This window comes from Panthera onca, chromosome C1 (genome assembly GCF_046562875.1).
Source record: "Panthera onca isolate mPanOnc1 chromosome C1, mPanOnc1 haplotype 2, whole genome shotgun sequence".
NCBI classification, from domain to species: domain Eukaryota; kingdom Metazoa; phylum Chordata; class Mammalia; order Carnivora; family Felidae; genus Panthera; species Panthera onca.
In genome coordinates, this window is record NC_138346.1 from 115,510,403 (window position 1) to 115,532,094 (window position 21,692).

The following is a 21,692-nucleotide window of genomic DNA, read 5'->3' on the forward strand; positions in this document are numbered from 1 at the left end:
TGGTTCTACACTTCCTATCTATGCATCCCTACTCTCCGTGTATCCATTTCCTCATCTGTAAAGTGGGATTTAAATGGCAGTGCACACTGTAAGCACTCAGCAGATGTTATTAGGTAGACGTTATCATCTTGATTTTATGGATGAGTAAACTAAAGCTAGGAGAGGTTAAATAACTTTTCCAAGCCAGCATGGCCAATAAGTGACAGATCTAAGATTATAAGCAAGACCCAAAGCCCATGCTGAGTATAGGCTCCATGCTACACTAGTCGCCTCTGACTAACCCAACATAAGAACAAATGAATGAATGAAATTATTCATTGTTGGTGGCAGTGCTAATAGTTGGTACTTGACTTTTCCACGGGGACTATTCCATGAGGACATGAGTATTAGTATTCAGGATGTGCCTCCTCCTTACTCCCTGGAAACAACTAAGACAGAAGATGAAAACAATTTAACAAAACAAAACAAAAGTAAAGGGCCCTCTTCAGCACAGAGGCGAATACGGGTTTCTTCTAAAGCAGTGAGGACTTCGTGAGCATGTACTATGTGGCAGTGGTAGGACCAGGCATTGTGGGGACTGGAGATACCTCTGACCTTTAAAAGCCTGCAGTCTAGTTGGGGAAACAAACCCAAGCCTGGATTATAATTTGTTTCTAATGTTCATTTATTTTTGAGAGAGACAAAGACAGAATGCGAGTGGGTTATGGGCAGAGAGGGAGACACAGAATCTGAAGCAGGCTCCAGGCTCTGAGCTGTCAGCACAGAGCTGGATGCGGGGCTCAAACTCACGAGCCATGAGATCATGACCTAAGCTGAAGTCGGACGCTCAACTGACTGAGCCACCCAGGCACCCTGCAAAGTCTGGATTATAATGTTTATGCCCCAAAATGGGGTAATGCAGATTATTTGTGTTGAGTTCAGAAAGGGAACACACAGCCCAGGCTTGAGAATTCCGGGAAGCCCTCCTGGAAGGCTTGAAGCACGAGCGACTTTCCTTGATGTTATCTTTGATTCCTTTCTATGTCCTGTGTTCAGTTGGTCAGTCACCAAGACATAACCATTCTTTCCAAACTGATTCATACCAGTCCCTTACTTTTCGGTTCCGTGGCCACTACCCCAGGTCAGTTTCTCATTACTTCATGTCTGGAGGTGCCCTAACAGTCAGCTAACCTGTCTCTTTGCCGCCAGCCTTTACCTTTTCAATCTGCATCATCCACCTCTTTGGGATTAGCCTTCATTCCAACTTCCCTTTAACCAGTATTTTTTGAGCATCTACTGGGCCAGGTACCACTCCTCTATGCACTAGGGATTTGGTGTTGAACCAGACACACAAGAAGATCCCTGCCCCCCAAGAACCTACATGCTAGTTTAAAAAAAAAAAAAAAAAACAACTCCATTGGAGAACTGTTGCTGTCAAGATTAGAGTCCACCAGACCCACCCTATTTCCCCCTGCCTCCCCTCCCCACTACTTTCCAGGAGGACTTTTCAGCTGCACTCACTAACCCCCACACAGGCTGATTATTTCCAACTCAGGCTTTCTTCTCGCCCTTTCTCCTGGGCCTGCTTCTAACCCCACATACTGCCCCACCTCTTCTCTCACAGCACTACTCACCTCTCTCAGGTGAGCATCTGCGTGTTGTTTTCCCCCCACCCACCTGACAAGACTGTAAGCTTCTGGAGGCCACAGTTCTGTTCTGGATTTGTCCGTTCTGATCTCCCTTAGCACCTGGCACAGTGCAGTGCAAATAATAGGTTTTTTTTTCTTCCTCCTCCTCTTCTTCCTTTTTAATTCCTAACAGTAAAAACTGACATCTATAAAGCACTTTACAAAGTGTTTTTATGTAGGGCGCCTGGGTGGCTCAGTCAGTTAAGCGTCCAACTTCGGCTCAGGTCATGATCAGGTTTGTGAGTTCGAGCCCCGTGTCATGCTCTGGGCTGACAGCTCAGAGCCTAGAGCCTGCTTCAAGATTCTGTGTCTCTCTCTGTCTGCTCCTCCACTGCTTGCACTCTGTCTCTCGCATTGTCTCAAAAATAAACATTAAAAAAAAAGTTTTCATGTACATCTTCTATAAACTACACAATATCATTGTATCAATTATCAGTCAACATCAAATGGGTTACTAGGTCAAAAGAGAAAGGCATTCTAGGTGACGGAAATAACACCAACAGATGTACAAGGACAGGAATGGTCCCAGCCTGAGCAGAAGGCAGTATGGGAAGCAGCCTTGCTGGAGAGAAAAGAACAAACACGTAGGAAACTTGGAAAATGAAGGGTCAAGGTAACAAAAACCAAACAAAAACAAATCACACGGCACTAGCATGGTAAGTGGTTCAGAGTATTTATTTCTAGTCTTTTTAGAAACATTTTTTTTCTTTTGCAAAGCTGTAGGAAGTGTCCATATAATTTTGTGTCCTACTTTTTGTCACTTAACATTCTGAGCACTGCTCCCTGATTTGACATCGTCTTCGTAAAGGCCATTTGTAGTGAATGTATAATGTTCCAGGGTAGCTGTGTCCTCACATCCTTAATCTGTCTCTGCTGTTGGACGTGTCGTTTCCCGTTTAACACTGTTACAAGAAGCACCGCAACACAACTCTTGTGCAGAGAGAAGAAATAGAATGAGTCGTCTTTAGTGATACCCCAAAGTACCCTATGAACACTCACCTGAGCTTCTGGTCACCTGAGCCGGAAAGGACTGATCCTTTATTGCTTAAGCCAGTTGAACTTGCAACCCGTATTGTCATTCCATCCACCATGCTGGTCTAGCTCACTGCTGTCACCAACCCGAATCCCCGGTCCAAGTCTCCGTGCCTTACACACAGTAGGAGCTTAATAAATACACATATGGGGGCATCTGGGTGGTTCAAACAACCAACTCTTGATTTCAGTTCAGGTCATTGTGAATTCAAGTCCTAGGCCTGACAGCGCAGAGCCTGCTTGAGATTTTCTCTCTCTCCCTCTCACTCTCCCCCTCCCCTGCTCTCTCTCTCAAAATAAATAAACAAGCATTTAAAAATACATACATACAAGGGCGCCTGGGTGGCTCAGTCGGTTAAGCAACCAACTTCAGCTCAGGTCACCATCTCACGGTTCGTGAGTTCAAGCCCTGCATCGGGCTCTTTGCTGTCAGTGCAGAGCCTGCTTCAGATACTCTGTCTCCTCCCTCTCCTCCCCTCCCCTGCCCACGTTCTCTTTCTCAAAAATAAAAATTTTTGGGGGGTGCCTGGGTGGCTTGGCCTGGGTGGTTGAGTGACCAACTTCGGCTCAGGTCATGGTCTCATGGTTTGTGGGTTCGGGCTCTGCCTCGGGCTCTGTGCTGACAGCTCAGAGCCTGGAGCCTGCTTCAGATTCTGTGTCTTCCTTTCTCTCTGCCCCTCCCTCTGCTTGCAATCTGCCTCTCTCTCAAAAATAAATAAACATCAACAAATAAATAACATTTTAAGTTTTACATTTTTGTGAATTAAATTTTTGAGGTACAACTGACATATTCCTTCATGACCTCTAGTACTAAAATTCTAAATTGATCTCTCAGAGTTGATATTAAATTTTTTTCTAGTTTTGTTTTTTTTAATTTACATCCAAATTAGCATATAGTGCAACAATGATTTCAGGAGTAGATTCCTTAGTGCCCCTTACCCATTTAGCCCATCCCCCCTCCTACACCCCTTCCAGTGACCCTCTGTTTGTTCTCCATATTTATGAGTCTCTTATGTTTTGTCCCCCTCCCTGTTTTTATATCCTTTTTGTTTCCCTTCCCTTATGTTCATCTGTTTCATCTTTTCAAGTCTTCATATGAGTGAAGTCATATATTTGTCTTTCTCTAATTTCGCTTAGCATAATACCCTTCAGTTCTATCCATGTAGTTGCAAATGGCTGTAGTTTTTCTGAAGTCAACTTATGATTTTTAATTCACTTGGAATTTAATTTGGGTGTACTGTTTAAGGATAGAATCCTTCCACCCCAAATTTTAACCAGCCGTTCAAATGCCTTTCTGCCCATAGTCCTTTTTTTGGGGGTGGGGGGTGGGGGGAGAGGGGAGAGTGGCAGAGGGAGAGAAAGAGAGAGAGAGAATCTTAAATTTTTTAAAAGATGTTTATTTGTCTTTGAGAGATAAAGACAGAGTGTGAGCGTGGGAGGGGCAGAGAGAGAGGGAGACACAGAATCTGAAGCAGGCTCCAGGCTCCGAGCTGTCAGCACAGAGCCCGACCCGGGGCTCAAACTCACGAACCATGACATCATGACCTGAGCCGAAGTCAGATGCTCAACTGACTAAGCCACCCAGGTGCCCCGAGAGTGAGAGAGAGAATCTTAAGCTCCACAGTCAGTGTGGAGCCCAACACAGGGCTCAATCCCATGACCCTGGGATTATGACCTGAGCCGAAATCAAGAGTGGGGAGGCTCAATCAACTGAGACACCCAGGCACCCCTCCCCATTGTCCTTTTTTTTTTAAAAAATTTTTTAATGTTTATTTATTTTTGAGAGAGACAGAGACAAATGCGAGTGGGTTAGGGGCAGAGAGAGAGGGAGACACAGGATCCAAAGCAGGATCCAGGCTCTGAGCTGTCAGCACAGAGCCCGACGCGGGGCCTGAACTCACAAGCTGTGAGATCATGACCTGAGCCAAGGATGCTCAACTGACTGAGCCACCCAGGTGCTCCCCCCCCCCCCACATTGTCCTTTTTAAATGCTAAATAAAATTGGGTCTGTTTTCACCTAGCCAGTCTGCTAAATTGATGTACAAGCTGTATCATGATTTACTGTCTGCCAAGGCTAATCCTCCTCCCAATCAAGCACTGTCTTCAATGTTTTCTTTACTATCTCCCCTGTTTACTCTTCCAGATAAATTTTAAAATAATTATATCCGATTCTAAAAGGACTCTATTGGGATTTTCACTGTAATTACACAAAGCCCAAAATTAAATTAAGAAAGAATTGACATCTTTACAGTTTTACTTTTGCCATCTGGGGAGGTTTTTCTTCATTGACTTTTCCTGTATTTCTCCACAAAATTTGGTCATTGTCCTCACGTCGATCATTGACATTTCCAAATAAGGTGATTCCTAGGTATATTGTATTTCAGGGTGTTTTCCAAACAGGCTATTACCAGTGTCTGCGGGGAAACTTGCCGACTGGACCTAATCTCTCCTTGTCAATGCATTCTTTCTGTTCCTTGGCTGTCTCCCCCCAAAGCCACCCACAGATTTGAGCTCTGCCCTTTGGGGCCAGATGGAGAACTGCCCCTCCTCCCATGGAACACATGTTCATCTCTGGAGACTGTCCTGTTTCCCATCAGCCTTTTTTTTTTTTTTTTTGGTCCTGCTGAATAACCCCAGCTGGTAGGATGAAACTAGTATTGGGGAAAGATTCCAATGATGGTGGTAAGGAGGATGGGCTTGGGGTAGATTAGACTATAAGGTAGGGGAGCAGCAGGCACTGGCTTCTGCAGCAATCCAGACTTCAAGACTGGCTGAGACAAGGTTGTGGACACAGAAGGGGAAAGTCTGAGGGATTTTTCACATGAGGAAACATCAGGACGTGTTGGCCACTGGACACAAGAGACAAATGGAAAGAAGGGTCAAGATGGCTTTAAAGTCTCTAGCCTGAATCACTGAAGAGAGGGACTCTCTTTACAAAGAGAAAGTGAATAGGGGAGAGATTTTGGAAGGGAGTCTATTTCTGTCCTCCTGACCCTGGGATTACAATATATCCAAGGAAAGAGGTCTGTCCTATATACCAGTTGTGAGGTGTGTGTATATATGTGTATATATACACACACATACATATATACATACACACACACACATACTCACAGTTCCTGGCACAGAGCTCCTAAAACGCTTATAATGTCCTAAGTGATAAGAGCATCGGAACATTTCTTGTTCTAAAATTTGTCTTGGGCCCTGATTCCTAATGCAGAGCTCCTGAAACCTTTGTGAATTCCTAAGTGATGAGAGCATCAGGAACATCTTTGGTCCTAGTGAGGCAACTCTGGGCAGGCCCCTGGATAAGGCGAGAGCCTGGAAATGGAGTTAAGAATTGATCGTGCCTATGTGGGAAAGCCTCCGTGAAATCTCACCAGCATGGGGTCCCACAAACTCCCAGGCTGGCAAACGCATGTACACCCAGAGGGTGACGCACCCCAGCTCCATGGGGACAGACGCTTCTGCAGTCAGGACCTTCCCAGACCTCACCCTAGGTATCTCTTCATCATCTGCATCCTTTATCATGTCCTGTAATCAACTGGTAAACTTAAATGTTTCCGAGTTCTGTGATCCACTCTAGCAAATTAATCAAAGCCAAGGAAAGGGTTGTGGGAACCTCCAATTTGTATCCAAGTCAGACAGAAGTAGTGGGAGCCTGGGGGCCTGCTACTTGTGATTGGCATCTGAAGTTGGGGACAGGCTTGTGGACGGAGCTTTTACCCTGAGGGATCTGACGCTATCTCCAGGTAGGTGGTGTCAGAAGGGAGTTAAATTGTAGGACACCCAGCTGGTGTCCTCAGTGGCTTGGTGTGGGGAAAATCTCACACTTTTGGTGACCAGTAGCATCAGAAGTGACGTGTCCTGTGTGAGCAGTAGAGTAGAAAGACAGATGGAAAACTGAGTTGTTTCTAAACAGCAGTGTTTTTCAAATTTGTCCCCCCACAACAGTATGTTTTACGTAGGCCAGCTCACACAAACAGAGAGAGACACAGCACCCAGAATACCAATGACAGGAAGGAAAGGCCTAGGCATGTAAGCAGCACTGAACGGGTAGGTAAGTGATGAGCATTGGTTTTTCACCCCTCCGCTGGCTGAGATCCTGTGGTCTATGATTTGGCAACCAACCCCTTGTCAGGAAATTAATTATCCTGTCACCATCTAGCCTCAGTCCCATGTCCCAGAAGGCTCCAGGAAAAGACAGATTCCAGTAGAAAGGCCACACACATTTTAGAGTTCAAAAAAGGTCTCACCACCAACCTGCAGAGCGCGTGGAGCTAGAAATGACTCACCTGTAAAAAAACATCTCCTTTGTCCTTAGCCTGGAGGAAGAGGGTCTAGAGAATATTTAGGTCTCCAACTTTCAGTTTCAAGGCCATGGTGCTTAGAACTGGGGCAGGGAAGCTAGGACACAATTTCTCCTTATAAAGCCAGAATGCTAAATCAAAGCATGGAAAAGAGGCCAAGGGCTCTGGGCTAACATCTGCTGTTGGGTCAGAGCCTGAACAAGCTCAGACCCAAGCCCCGGCACGTGTGGCTCTGAGGGATGAGGGAGCCCAGGGGACTAGTAGAGGCCCCATACAAAACAGCAATACATACTGAAGAGTTCACTGAAGAGGAAAAGCTGTTTTGGAACCCCAAGGGACATTGCCCTCCTCAGTCAAATTAAGTTGCTTTAAGCCATATCATAGCAGAGCATCTTTCCAAGGTAAATCTTAGAACATTTCGTAAAGATTCAATTTTTTAAAAATGTTTATTATTTATTCTTGAGAGAGAGAATGAGAGATGGAGTGCAAGCAGGGGAGGGGGAGAGAGAGAGGGAGACACAGAATCCGAAGCAGGCTCCAGGCTCTGAGCTGTCTGTCAGCACAGAGCCCGACACGTGGCTCGAACTCAAGAACTACGAGATCATGACCTGAGCTGAAGTCAGACGCTCAACCGACCGAGCCACCCAGGCGCCCCAAAAGATTTAAAAGATTAAATAGAGATGAAAATGTGCCAATCAACTTTGCGCTTTAGAAATTTAGTTTTAGGGGTGCGTAGGTGGCTCATCAGTTAAGTGTCCAACTCTTGATTTCGGCTCAGGTCAGTGGTCTCAAGGTTCGTGAATTTGAGCCCCCCATTGGGCTCTGCTCTGACATCATGGAGCCTGCTCAGGATTCTGTCTCCCTCCTTCTCCAAGTAAACTTAAAAAATAAACTTCATGAAAAAAAAAAAAAAGAAATTCAGTTATTAAAGTTGCCGTGGGCAGGGGGATGGGGGAAATATGTGATGGGGATTAAGGAGGGCACTTGTTCTGATGAGTACTGGGTGATGTATGGAAGTGTTGAATCACTGTATTGTATGCTGAAACTATTATATTGTATGTTAACTGGAATTTCAATAAAACTATAACTAACTAAATATTTAAAGAGTTGCCATGCACCTCATGGTTGAAATACCATGTCCCTCTCAGACTTTTCTGTTTGCATTAGGGGACACATGAAGAGACGCAGGAACAGTGGCCCTTTTCGGGAGGCAAGGAGTGCTCCTACGACCTTCCTTTCTCACGTTGGGGCCGACGCAGCAGGTCTGCAGGGAGCTGGCTGCCGCTGGCTGCGTGTCCAGGCGGCTCTTAGCACCCAGCTCAAAGAAACAGGCCTTCGTGGCAAAGGTCCCGGGCAGGCAGACTCCATCTTCCCTCCACAAAACATTCAAGCAGCACAGAGCTGCCTTACAAGTGACATAACAGGCAGAAATCAGGAGCAGCTTGTTCACCACGCCCTTCTTCAGGCTCCAGTCCCTGCTCTCCACTGAAAAGGTCGCCAAGATAGAAATGACATTTCCCTCCACTACTTCCTCTTCCCATAGACCCTCCTTAGTCTTTGGAACAAGCCCCTTCTCCTTTCAGAGATGATACCACTAGACCGTGGCAAATACACAGCAGGGGCATGTTTCTGCCCTGGTTCTAGTCTCCAGACCACTTCATTATCTCCAACCCAAGTCTCCGCTCATCCCACCAAGCCTTCGAGGCCTGGGTTGAGAGCCTCCCTTTCCTGTATGGCAGTACACTCACTCCTGCCTTCCAGCCTTGCGAGTCTTGGCGCCATAAGCAGCCCCACCCTGCTTCTACCCTCTTCATATTCTGTGAACAAGCACAGTCTAGCTATACCCATGCCAAGCAAGGCTGCCAAAGATAGACGAGAGCCCTGGGCTGCCAGAAGACAAACCCAGGTCTGGAATGGAAGGTTTCCAACGCATTCTGAAACCTGGAGTGTGAATTAGCTGACGAACAGAAAGGGGAAGGACAGTCCGAAGAAAAAAAATTTCCATTCTTTCCATTGAAGGAGAAAGCTTCTAGAAAGCTAGAAGGAAGTGGCCAGGGATAAAGGGGGCTGTATTTCCAGTTTTTTTGGTCTAGAAAAGATTCATGTAAATTTAGCTATGCCCCGGGGCGGAAGGGGGGGTTGTACATTCAACAGCATTCTTAGCATAAAGGAAAAAAAAAAAGATCATCGCACTAATTGAATGAGAGAGAGCCCAGAGCAAGCCAGAAACAAGACCCTTGAACAGCTGCAGTCAGCATTTCCAGAGTGCCTGCTATTTCTGCAAAGGACCTAGAGTTGCTCCCATTTCCTCCAGTGCTGGTTGGTGAATCTCTAAGTAATGACAGGGCCTCGGCCGTAACCACTTCTTCTCCAGTCAAGGAGGAAACACACTGGCCAAGCTTAGGGGGTCCCACCAGGCCACCACCCCAGATAGGGTCGAAGTTAGGGGCCACCTCCAATAATGAAGACCCAGACCATGAAACGGAGCTGCTTAAGGGGGACATTCTAACTCCTCTGAATGCCACAAAGTCCTTCAGTGTTTGGATTGTCTGCACCACACCTTCCAGATGTGACAGCGGGGTGCCCATCTTTCACAGACACTAAAACCATCCTCTTTCTTCCTCCCAGAAAAGTGCTGGGGGGGGGGGGGCGGGGAACAGACCAGCAGCTCAAAGAGACACATTAACATATTTTATTCAATTAGCCATACAAAGAATATGCCACAGGAAAAAAAAACATCAGAACTGGAAGGGCCCATGGAGTCCATCTGATCTGAGCCCCCCTGGTTTTACAAATGAGAAAAGTGAACGCATAACACCTGGACAGCGCTGGTACACCAGCCCAGTCCTGATACACAGAAACACACACAAGTTCAGCCTTCTGGCTTTGAGCCAGCTAGAACCACAAGACTTGATCCATGTTTATCTTTAATGTTTCTGTGCCCTATAGTACCACATCCTGATACTTATCTCCTTCTTGAGGCTGCAGGAAGAGCCTTAAAATTTGGTGAGGGTCAGGGTCATTCAGAGCCAGGAAAACTGACCAATTGTGGAGCAGAGGGTGCAGAGCATTTAGGGGAAGAATTTAATCCCTCCCCCAAAGAGTTCCGATCACCCTTTCTCCCAAAAGGCATACGCTAAGACTCCAACGCCTCAGGGCAAATTTGCTTGCCTTTCTGAGGTTCAGATCATGTTTCCAGGAAGAAGGGAAAGAAGCAGGTAGAAGAAAAAGAGGAAAAGATTTATTCTGAAATTAACAAGTCCAGCGGGAACACATTTTTCCCCAGTGTGGAACAAATCCAAACACCGCAAGAGAAGGCTGTAAAACTCTGGTATTAAATCAATTGTGAGATGTAAAGGAAAAACACCAATAACTTAGCAAAATAAATACAATGAAAGCTTCGCTGAGATTGATGTAACCCAGTGAAAACAGTTTTTAGGCTCCTGAGTCAAGAAGACTGAGGTCTACCTGGCACTGCGTCTTAGGGGAAAACCCTAAGACATGCTGGGACCCTTCCCAGCAGACAGAAGTCACTTGCAACTATCTGTGGCCCTACAGAATCTTTACACTAAAAGTTATTCCCGGAATGTATATTTCCTTCTCCCAGGAAGACAAGGCTGGCCAAAGCTGAGGCTCACTGACTCTGCTCAGGCCTTGACAGGTCACCCGTGTCTATCTGTAGGAGGCCCGGGTCAGCAGTGGAACAAGTAGAAAAACAAACAATGTGTTGCTAACAATGGATCTGTGTTTGCAGAGGGAACTTCATTCCCCCAGGACACCCTCCAATCGCTGTGGACATCTGTGCCTCCAGCTTGTAGGGCTGAGGCAAATCTTGTCACCTCCCCTGACTCTGGGGCAGCTGAACTCCAGTCTACAAGAGAAGGGAGGTTCTGCTACAGAGAAATAATACTACAGGGATAAGGATACTGCCTTGGCCCTTGCCGGCAGGACAGCATCCTCCAAAAGGCTGCAGTGTCCTCAGGAGGTGCTTGTCCTCTGTCCACCCAGCATCCAGGGGTCAGGAGTTTAGAAACAGTGGGACACATGAACCCCAAGCCTCGAGTGCAGCCAGGGATCAGTCAGGAAGTCAAAGTTGGGGCTAACGGCCTACAGGGGTGGTGGGCTTCTCCGCAGGCAAGAGGCAGCAGCAACAGCGGCATCTGGCTCCTTCCGCTCATGTTTCCACCACTCGGATAAGAGGCATGGGCTTATTAGGGCTGGGGGGCTTGGATATCCTCATGCTGAAAGAAAGTGGGAAACGCTGAGTGCTTCATGTTGCCTGCCCTGCACACAGCCACCCCCCACATTCGCCTCTAGGGTTCCACACTCCAGTGTTGGCTGATCTCTTGGTTCTAATGCCTTGAACCACTGACCGTCAGCACCGGCTGAGAAAAGATGAGGAGAGCGGAAGTACTGCTTGGGGGCGGGGCAATAAGAAAACAAGGAGCAGTTACACAGCTGAGAGGTGGGGACAGCTGTGGTTCTGGTTTTTTTCAAAGTGTGCGATCTTTTCGTGAATCTCTTGGAAACAGAAGCCCTCTCCCTAGAAGTAATGTACTCATTATACACTCATGACTTTTACAAACAATTTCAGGGGGTCCATTCACACCTAGAGGCTGTTCATGGACCTCCTTGGGGTTGTGCTATCAGGCTCTCCGCCGATCTGGGTGGAGAATGGCTCTGGTGGAGAACAGGTAAAATTAGAGACCAAGAGCCTAAGATGGATTCACAAAAGCCTCTCCCTGGCCTCAGCACTGTCCTCACTTGCCTCACTTCCTCCCTGGGCCCCACTGCATGCATGCCCACTCACCTGCCCAGGCTCTCCGTCTTGGCCCAGGTCTGGGTGCTGAAGTTGCCATGACTGACCTGTTTTTCTATCAGGTGTTCCATCCGGTCATGCATCTCTAAATTCTGTAATACGAGTTGTGCAGTCAGCGTTGGCCATTTTCTGGCTTGTCACGTGTGACATTTAACTAGATCATTATGCTCTCCCCACCTGTTTGTGCTACTGTGACAGCCACCCTGACCCTGCGTGCCACCACCGGCATGCCCTCTCCCCCCTTACCCCCCATTTTCACCACTCCGGATCGCCCTCATCCCGCTGTTCTTGATCCTACCTCCCTCCTTCAAGAACTGTGTGAAACACTGATCGTCCCCTGCTGTCCTTCCTATACATTTCCTGTATACCATTTCTTGTAGCCACTTGAGATATTTACTTGCCTTTTGTTGACATGCATTTATATAAGATATTCTTGGGTCTTTGTTTATTCACTATTGAAGTATAGTTGACACACAAGGCTACCTTAGTTTTAGGTGTAAAACACAGTAACTCCACAACTCTACCTGCTACATTATACTCATCATACAATGTTATTACAGTAACACTGACTATACTCCTTATACTATAAGGTCTTTTTTTTTTTTTTTTTTTTTTTAACATATTTTATCTCTAAATCTAGAGTGCGAATTCTGGAGATAAACAACCCAGGCTCCCGTTTTTTTTTTTTATATCTCCACTGCAAAGGACCTTCACACAGAGCCTGAAAAGCAATCTTCAGGTAGTCTGCAGGCAGGAAGGGTTCTGAGGAAAGGCGGAAATTAGACTAAGAACTTATGAGCGGATCAAGACCATCACTTTAGGCATGGAGAAGACTCCTCCTACGGAAAGCCCCCTGCTTCACAGCCCAGCTCTACTGTCAGCTCCTTTGCTCAGCTCATGGCGCGGGGCTCACACCGTGATGACGCACCCCTCTGGAGTAGGGACAGCTCTTACCGGTGTGACTCCCTGAAGGTTCTCAGAAAACACTTGACTTGGCTGAACTGAACATCAACGGCCATCCCAGATACTCACTTCCGAGCAGGCAGCCAGACAGGACGAAGACCCCTCCAGAATCTCTCCCTCCCTAGGTACAGTCCTGTCTTCAAGAGCCTGCTCCCTTCCCAGGGCTGCTCAGGGCACACACCTCTGCTTCCAGGTAGGCGATTTTCTCCTTGAGCTCCTGGATGGTGCTGTCCTTTGACTGGACCACAGCTTTTGAATTCTGGAGCTGCAAAGATGTGGGGGACCATGGGGCTCATTTTGAAATGACTCAGTACACACTCATCGAACTTCACCCTGCTACTGGGGAGCCAGCAGAGACATAAGGCAGTCTTTTGCACCTCTCCCATGACTTGCTTAGCTTTCTTTCTTTCTTCTTTCTTTCTTTCTTTCTTTCTCTCTCTCTCTCTCTCTTTTTTTCTTAATGTTTATTTTATTTTTGAGAGAGAGAGAGCACAAGCAGGGGAGGGGCAGAGGAAGAGGGGAACAGAGAATTTGAAGCAGGCTTGGCACTGACAGCAGACAGCCAATGTGGGGCTCGAACTTGTGAACTGCAAGACCATGACCCGAGCTGAAGTCGGACACTTAACCAACTGAGCCACCTAGGCGCCACTTGCTTTTCTATAAAAGCCTCATTTCAGTCAATATTGAGCTCTTGATTATCCCAGGTGTGTGTGTGTGTGTGTGGGGGGGGGGGGGGGGTTGTGGCGAGGAGAACACCACTCTGATGATCCCAAATCATAAATGGCTCAAAACCCATTCCATTTGATGTTGGGGAATACAAATTACTTATTCATTCAAGAAATATTTGGGGGCGCCTGGGTGACTCAGTCGGTTGAGCCTCTAACTCTGGATTTTAGCTCAGGTCTTGATCTCAGGGCCGTGAGTTCAAGCCCTGTGTTGGGCTCTGCGCTGGGCATGAAGCCTACTTAAAAAAAAAACAATTGTCGAGGCCTTACTGTGTGACAGGCTCTGTCCTAGACACTGGGAAGGAGTAATGAACTAACCAGAAAAATCCTGGCCCTAATGGAGTAGACATGCAGCAAATTCATCCTCCCAGTTAGGGGGTTTTAAGTTCTCAAAACAATTCCACAAAATGGCACATCTTTTTTTTTTTTTTTTTTTTTATAATTTTTTTTTAATGTTTATTTATTTTTGAGAGTGACAGAGACAGAATGTGAGTAGGTTGGGGCAGAGAGAGGGAGGCACAGAATCTGAAGCAGGCTGCAAGCTGTCAGCACAGAGCCTGACGTGGAGCTCAAGTGCACGAGCTGTGAGATCATGACCTGAGCCGAAGTCGGATGCTCAGCAGAATGAGCCACCCAGGCGCCCCGCAAAATGGCACATCCTGACTGTGCTACCCTAAAGCTCAGGTAGGGGAAGGCAGAAAATCTGCCATGAGGTACAAAGGTTGATAATCCACACACAGATAAGTGAGTATATTGTGACTTAATTATTCATTTACCAGCACTCTTCAAGGTGTACAAGTGACAAGCCTCTTCCTTTTTTCCCCATTGGAAAGCAGAAGGCAAATGACCAAAATCAAAGGGGAAAGATGGGAGAAAAGCGAATCCCAATCATTCAAACCTCGTAATTGGTAGCCGTAAATGTTTTATGGGACATGTAGGAATATAAACCAGGCTCCCCAGGAGAATGAACAGCAAAAGTGTGGATGTGACAGGAAACCGGGGTTGAGTTCCATGTGATGACCTCCCAAGGGGGCAGCTGAAGCCGCAGAAGACCAGACCCTGCTTACCTGCTCTATCATCTGCCGGACTTTCCGCTGCTGGCTCTTGAGCATATCATCTAAGTGGTGGATCTTCTCCCGCAGGCCGGCCACTTCCTTTTCCAGGTTAGCCACCCTGGGGATCAAGACCAGGAAGCTGAGGCAGAGGGAAAAGATGCTTTCTCTCTACCCAGGCACAGGGACAACCTCAGGCTTGGGGGCTTCTATGAACTGGGTTCCCTCTGCCCAACTCCCTGGTGCTCTGCCATGAGGACAAGGTGCAGGGACACCTTGGAAGGGCACAGCAGAGGCGCCACTAGAGATCAGCTAGGAAGCTCAGCAAGGGGAGGTTACACAGGAAAGCTCCAGATGGCACAACTAGAACCGACAGGTAGATGTCCAGGGAAGCAGTCCTTATGACAACACAGGATGGACTTGCTCAGCATGAAAGCTGCCGGAAAGTGGACTGCCTCAGGTGTGAGGAGCTCCTCATTCCTGGAAAGATTCAGGTGGGAGCTGTGTGTTCCTAAATCTCCTGATTCCCAGACATTGCTGTTTCCTCTGCCTCTTCTAAACTGGCCCAAGATCCCCAGAGGTCAGGCGACCGGGCAGGGTGTCTAGGAGTTCAGGCCTCTGAGGGTGGGGGTGGGGTACCATACAATCCGAGCCCCCTCACATCCTCCCTTCGCCTCAAACAATCTGAGCCACCCTCAGCTCTCCAATACCCTATTTCTCAGGCTCTTTTTATTGAGAAAATCAGCCTTTATGATGCATAGCTATCGTTGCCATTCCCAAGCCTCTGTTTTGGATTATCTGGGTCTTTTTTGTTTTTCCTGCTGCTTCCTCTCAATTGCCTACCCACGAGCACCACTGAGAAAGACGGAGTGCTGAGTAATTTAAAACAATTCTATGAAATCGAGCCCAAAGGAGGCTACAATAAAACGTCTGCAATTTTCCATGCCCAGACTAGTAAACCTAGAGGTTATTCCTCCAGGTTAGAAGAGACTATGTCCCCCGCTGACTGAGGGGCCCAAGAAGGCAAGGATCATGTCTTAACAGACATGGAAGTCCTTGGAAGGCCTTCCAGGTGATGGCTGTTGAACTTAAAAAGATCCAACTTATACCATGGAGAATAGACCCCATATGCTGATGTTAACTTTGATTTATCATTTGAGATCTTATTTATTAATTGCCAGCAGCATAAAGAGTTTCCAAATTCTTAAATGTCCAGAATGACCCAAACTTTGCCCTGTAGGTTTCACTAGTCTGGGGCCTCTGATCCCCTGTGATCAGAGGGAATTTGTAAAACCCTCTAACTTGGAGTGGAAAGGATCCCAGAGATCCCCTACATGCTGCTGCTGACAGGTGGGTCTCAGTTTGAGCTTCAAGTGACAGGACGTTCAGCATCTCTTCACGAGGCTGTTCATTGTATCTCTCAATGAAATGACGAGTGAGGAAGTTACTTGATTTTACCCTCAAATAATTTACCGTTGTTCTCCATTCTGGGGGGAGGGAACTGTGGAGCCATAACACCACATCTATACCCCGTGTGAAAAGCGGTGGAATAACGTGCCATGGCGAACAGCAGGTGTTTTACCAGCTTACTTGACCTTGGCTCTGACACCATGAAAGCATTTTCTTTAGTTCCTACTCCACAGAAAATGAACTCCCCAGAGATGGCAGCCTCCCAAACAGTATCTCCCTGGGTGGGGCCCCATCCGGAGCAGCCACATGGTGAGTCACGGCTGGAAGATCTGACATCAGCACTAGCTTCCTCCCCAGGTCTGGCCACCATGGGAGCTGCAGGCAGCATGGCCCGCCCTCCTCTCCCTGCACCCCAGCTTCACAGTGAACAAGGGCCCTTACTTTTCTCGTTCTGTTTGGCAGTCAGTGTTCTTGATCTGCAGTTCCTCCAAGGCCGTCTCCCCCTCCCTAACCTTCACCAGTAAGGCCTGATGCTCCTGGACGGGCCAAAGGGAAGAAAATCTAGGATGAGGACGCGAAAGCGGTTTCTGTGTTTGGGGTGAGAGGGGCCCGAGGGCTCGAGCTCAGTCCCTGCCGGGCCTGGACAGCTGCCAAAGAGCAGCAGGCCAAGCTGGTTTGATGGGGTGCCCTCCCCTGTCAGGGATAACCCTTCCCACCCTCAGCACACAGAAACTTCCCAGCCTCACCCAGCTACCCGGACGGAGAGCCCGGCCTTGCGTTATCAGGCCCACCTGCTGGCTCTGGCTGCTGGTCCCTGGGAAACCAGGCCCAGCGGCTCCTTCACAACAGTCTTCAAAAGCCCATAAAGGGCAGCTGTACAAGAACCCGAATGAAATGGAAACGGGTTCAGCTCTTGTTAGGGAGGGCTGAGCTGAGCTGAGAGGAAGACCTCTTGTTCCTTAAAGGCGAAAAGGTTCTCGAGGGTATTTGCTGAGGAAACCGTGAAGTGTGCTTTTCTGGAGCTGGTCAGAAAAGGAGACTGCAGCCATCTCAGCGAGTCCCGGGGCCCCCACTCCCCAGCACGGGAGTCAGGCCCTGAAGGTGAGACTCCCAGTCACCTCCTGCACGCCCAGCAAGCGCTTCTGGAGCTCTCCAGCCTCTGCCTCCTTCTGCTGCACTCTGTCCTCTGCTCTCTGAAGGGCCACTCGACTCTGTTCTGCTTCTCTCTGGCACTGGCTGAGTGTGACCTAAGACAGGACAGGGATGGGTGAAGGGGGCGGAGGACAACAAGCAAACATGGGTAAAACACCTCAGGAGAGACCCCGGGACCCTGGGCACAGTGAGAGGAGAAGGGAGGCAACTCTCTCTTTCCCATTCGAGATTCTAGGATGACTTGGGAAACTAGCAGGGTACCTCTGTTTCCAGGGCTCACCGGCACAGGACTGATTGAGCACTACTTTAGAGTCACACCTGGAACCCATAAGCACTTTCTGGATGGAGGACTTCTTCGACACCCCCACCAGTCCTCCAGTGCCACCCAAGCTTAACCCCGTGCCACGGCTTTCCTACAAATGCAAACACAAAGAATCTGGGGGTGCACATCTTACACTTCCTTCCTTCGGTGTCCCCACTCTTCCTCCCATCAAGCAATCCTGCAGCCTGCATATAAAGGACAATGTGGCACCTGGAAGGGCAACTAGTAAGCACCAGAGAGAACTGCTCTTTAGCACAGATGATAAGCCAGTTTGGGAGGGACAGAGGCAGAATTTGAGAAGGAAAGTAAAGGAAGAACTCGCCTCCCATCCTCCACATGCCAACTACAGGTCTTAGCTTAGACGCCCTTTCTTCCAGAAGCCTTCACACCCAGGCGAGGGGTCCTTCCCCTGTGTGCCTTTCTTTCTTGTAGCACTGAGTGGATTTGGCCCAGTCACTCGTGTGCACCCCCCAGTGGGCCACTAGCAGGGAACTGGAGCACCATTCCACTTCCAGAGCTCAGCACAGCACCTGGCACACAGTCACTGCTCAATGACATTGTGAATGGAACTCATATCCATCTGTCCAACCCTCTCCTATTGCAACTGAAAGCCAACCGATCTCCCTGAGGTACACAACTAGGGAATGATGGAGCCAGTGCTAGAACAGTGACCTCATCATCCATTTCAATTCCTCCCAGCTACCCCACACTGACTCCCTAGTCACTTAGTGAAAAAGAATCCCCATAACCTCTCAAAGAGGCAGCCCTGGGGAAACAGAACACTAAAGTAGGCAGTTTGTCCGACTCCTCCCAAAGTCAGAATCGGGGAAGAGACATGTGGTGGACGCATCCAAGCTGTACACCAGCCCTGTCCAGAGCAAACCCACTGCAAACCCTGACAGCAAGCCGCTAGTAGAGCAGAAAACCCACGCTTATGGGCACGTTGTATTCACAGTAAGTGGCAATCTTTCCCCCTGCTGATCCCTGGTTCAGAAAAGTAGACTGGAGAGTCAAGTTTACTAGCAAAGATGAGAAAATCCTCCAGATGTCCCATATTAGCCTGGAACAGGCCAGCCCTACAGGCAAGAACATGGAAAAAAAACCTCTCCTATCTGTACACAACACTGCACCCAGGCTGATGTGCACTCAGAGCAGGGCATAGAGGGCCAGGCCCTGACCCTCACACTCTGCTGTAGGATCACACTCTCCTCTGCCACATCTGTCCCTGTTGCTCCAGTCAGCACTTCCCTGAAGGACCCTCTTAGTCATAAGATGGGGTGCCAACCTACCCTGGTGGTGGGAACAACCCAGGCAGGTGCTATGGACCAAGGGCAGCCCTTTCTAAGAAACTGTGGGCAGGGGGCTACAGCTGTCAGGACCTTCTAGCCTCAGGCTTTTACTCAAGACACTTCTTCATTCAAGCTTTGAAACCCAGAGCTAATAGACCCTTCCATGTATGGCCAAGACCAACAAGTACTTCACAAGGCCTCTCAATGTAGAAATTTCTTTCCAAAATCCACAGTCCGGTCAGCATTACAGCCTCAACATCCCCTTCCTCCTGTAGCGAATAGCTGGTCACCAAACTGATACATCATCAGCCAAATTACCCAAATTGTGGAATCTGAAATCGATGCAGCAAACTCCTTTACTGCACAGCCACTGTGTTCTGAGACCAAACTAATCTCAGTATTACACTAAGTCCCAACTATTTAGGATAGGAAAACTCACTAAATGGATCACTAAGAAAAATATAGGTTATCTTATATTTCTAAAACCCTCCAAAACAATAAATAGACTTACATATCTTACCTCACTCAATCCACACACCACACTTGTGAAGTATATTCCATGACTCTTTTTACAAAAGTTGGAACCGATACTTAGAGAGGTCAAATTAATGGCTCAAATAATTGATCATCTCTAAAGGCGAGTGATCATTCCCTGTGCTTTCTTCCTCCCCCTCAATATCTCTCTCAAAAATTCTCTTAGTCCCATGAAAGAGAAGTATTCAGGCTGGGCTTCCTCCTACCACCGGCTCCCGGCATACCTGGGCAGGGCATAATCCTATCATTACATATTTATGATACAGAAATACTTTACATGTGGATGAACAATAGCAGATAATAACAGAGGGTTAATCTTAGATAGAAGCCTAGTGTTTGCCCAGTGTACCTCATTTTATACTCAAAGAATTTTCTATAAAGTATGGAAGACCTCACACACTTTTATTTATTTTTTATTTATTATTATTATTTGTTTTTGAGAGACAGCACATGCAGGAGAGGGGCAAAGAGAGACAGCGCACCCAGGAGAGGGGCAAAGAGAGAGGGAGAGAGAGAGAGAGAGGGAAAGAGAGAGGGAGGGGGAGAGAGAGAGAGAGAGAGAGAGAGAGAGAGAGAGAGAACAGAGAGGCAAAGAGAGGCAAACAGAGGGGCAAAGAGAGAGGGAGAGGGGGAGACGGGGAGGGGGGGGAGGGGAGAGAGAGAGAGAGAGAGAGAGAGCGAGCGCATGCAGGAGAGGGGCAGAGAGAGAGGGAGAGAGAATCTTACACAGGCTCCATGCTCAGCACAGAGCCAGATGCGGGGCTCGATCTCACCACTGTAAGACTGTGACCTGAGCCAAAATCAAGAGTTGGATGCTTAATTGGTTGAGCCACCCAGGTGCCCCTTCTCACGCTTTCTGTAGTGGAGGACTTTCACTCTCTACAGACGTTGGTACTTTTTAAATCTTCTATCATAATAATTCAGTATTACTTTTGTAACAATAACTGAGATACTCATTCAAGATTGCAAAGTTCTTCAAAGTAAAGTCAAGACTTGACTTCAAGTCCTCTGACTCCATGGGCACAGATCTTTCTACAACCACAATGCTCCATCCACTCACCCAGTCCACACTTAAGAAGTGCCCACCACCTTACGCCAGGCATTATGCCAGACATGGGGATGCAGGGTAACCTTGACAGCAAAGTCCTTGCCTGCATGGTGCCCAGAGCCCAGTAATTCTTGTTGTGGTATTCAGAGAAACGACTGAGCTTCCTGCTATCCCAAACCAGCACCACCACCCAACTTCACCAGAGAACCAGTGCTGATCTTCAAACTATGGCCTAGCCTTGAACAGCAAAAACTCTAAGAGTCCAGGAATGGGAAAAGCAGACAGGAAAGTGCCCAGGCCTCAAAGCCCAGCCTTTCCAATTGATGGCACCTGGCCAAGAAGACATGAAGTCCATGCTAAGTCACTGGCATCTGTATCTGGCAGCCCAACCCTTGGGGCACTTTCTCCCCCAATCCCAAATCTCACCTCAAAAGCCACACGGTCTGACTGGTGCTGCCGCTCGGCCTCCTGCAGCTTGACAAGCAGGTCCCGCACGGTCTTCCTCAGGCTCTCGACATCTTCATTTATATAGGTGTCTGCCTACAGTCAGAACAGGGAAGAGAAGGTGAAGCCACTGTGTTTGTGTAGGAGAAGGTCCCCCACAACACATACTTGGGCCCTCCTGTTCAGACCACCCTCTCATATCACTCAAGGGGACAGCTAGTCTTAGGCACCCAGGAGCGATGAGTTAATCACACAAAAATGCTCTCTCTTCATATTTCAAGGAACTCAACTAGCCTCAAGTCATCTGAGGATTTTAGGACACACTCAATAATTTTTATGCATGTATCAACTCATTAATGGGTATCCTCAAATGTGTGCCCTGTTTCCGTGAGACCAGAGCTCTCTGAGAGCAGGGACCACGTTCCCCTTTAGACTACAGCATCCCAAGGCAAGGACAGTGCCACACCCATCACGAGGGGCACTTCCCAAAGGCACATCTTTTGTCTTTGCATCTGGCTCAGGGTTATCTGGCTACAGGGTTACTGATGAATGAGCAAAAGCACCCAACGAGTCCAGGAATCTCATTCAATGTGGAAAAAGGTGTCTTCATTGAGGTTACTGTGAGTCTCTCCCCAGACACACCCAGTTGTGGGTTGGTGGTTAGCGCTGAGCTGGCATGTGGGGTCTTGCCCCCACCTCTGCCGCACAGGCACCAGACACTTCAGTTACCAGCTCCCAGCAAGTCTGACAGAAAAATCTCTCTCTGCCTCACATAGTGGGAAGCAGCAACACCTTTAAACCAGAGCACGGAGCTCGGAGCTCGAAGCTGGGAGGACGGTGCCAGGGTCCCAGTAGCTGTGCTATCACTGAGTCCAGACCACACCCCGCCTTACAGGCTGCCTCAAAACTACGATAATATCCGCTG

General features: G+C 48.0%; 1 protein-coding gene across 8 annotated transcripts in view; it reads right to left on the reverse strand.

The window, feature by feature from the left end:
- Positions 1–2,324: 2,324 nt before the first annotated feature.
- Positions 2,325–21,692, reverse strand: part of TUFT1 (tuftelin 1) — a 49,352-nt gene continuing 29,984 nt past the window's right edge. For 7 of the 8 annotated variants that reach the window (XM_060622806.2, XM_060622809.2, XM_060622810.2 and 4 more), the window contains 7 exons: positions 20,750–20,863; positions 17,097–17,225; positions 16,420–16,514; positions 14,584–14,689; positions 12,973–13,056; positions 11,820–11,920; positions 9,681–11,250 (listed from right to left, as the gene is read on the reverse strand). In XM_060622806.2, coding sequence (XP_060478789.1) covers positions 11,184–11,250; positions 11,820–11,920; positions 12,973–13,056; positions 14,584–14,689; positions 16,420–16,514; positions 17,097–17,225; positions 20,750–20,863 — 696 coding nt within the window. In that variant the 3' untranslated portion in view covers positions 9,681–11,183. Of the gene's footprint in view, positions 2,598–9,680; positions 11,251–11,819; positions 11,921–12,972; positions 13,057–14,583; positions 14,690–16,419; positions 16,515–17,096; positions 17,226–20,749; positions 20,864–21,692 lie in introns of those variants that run through there. The other variant, XM_060622807.2, reaches the window with a different exon arrangement.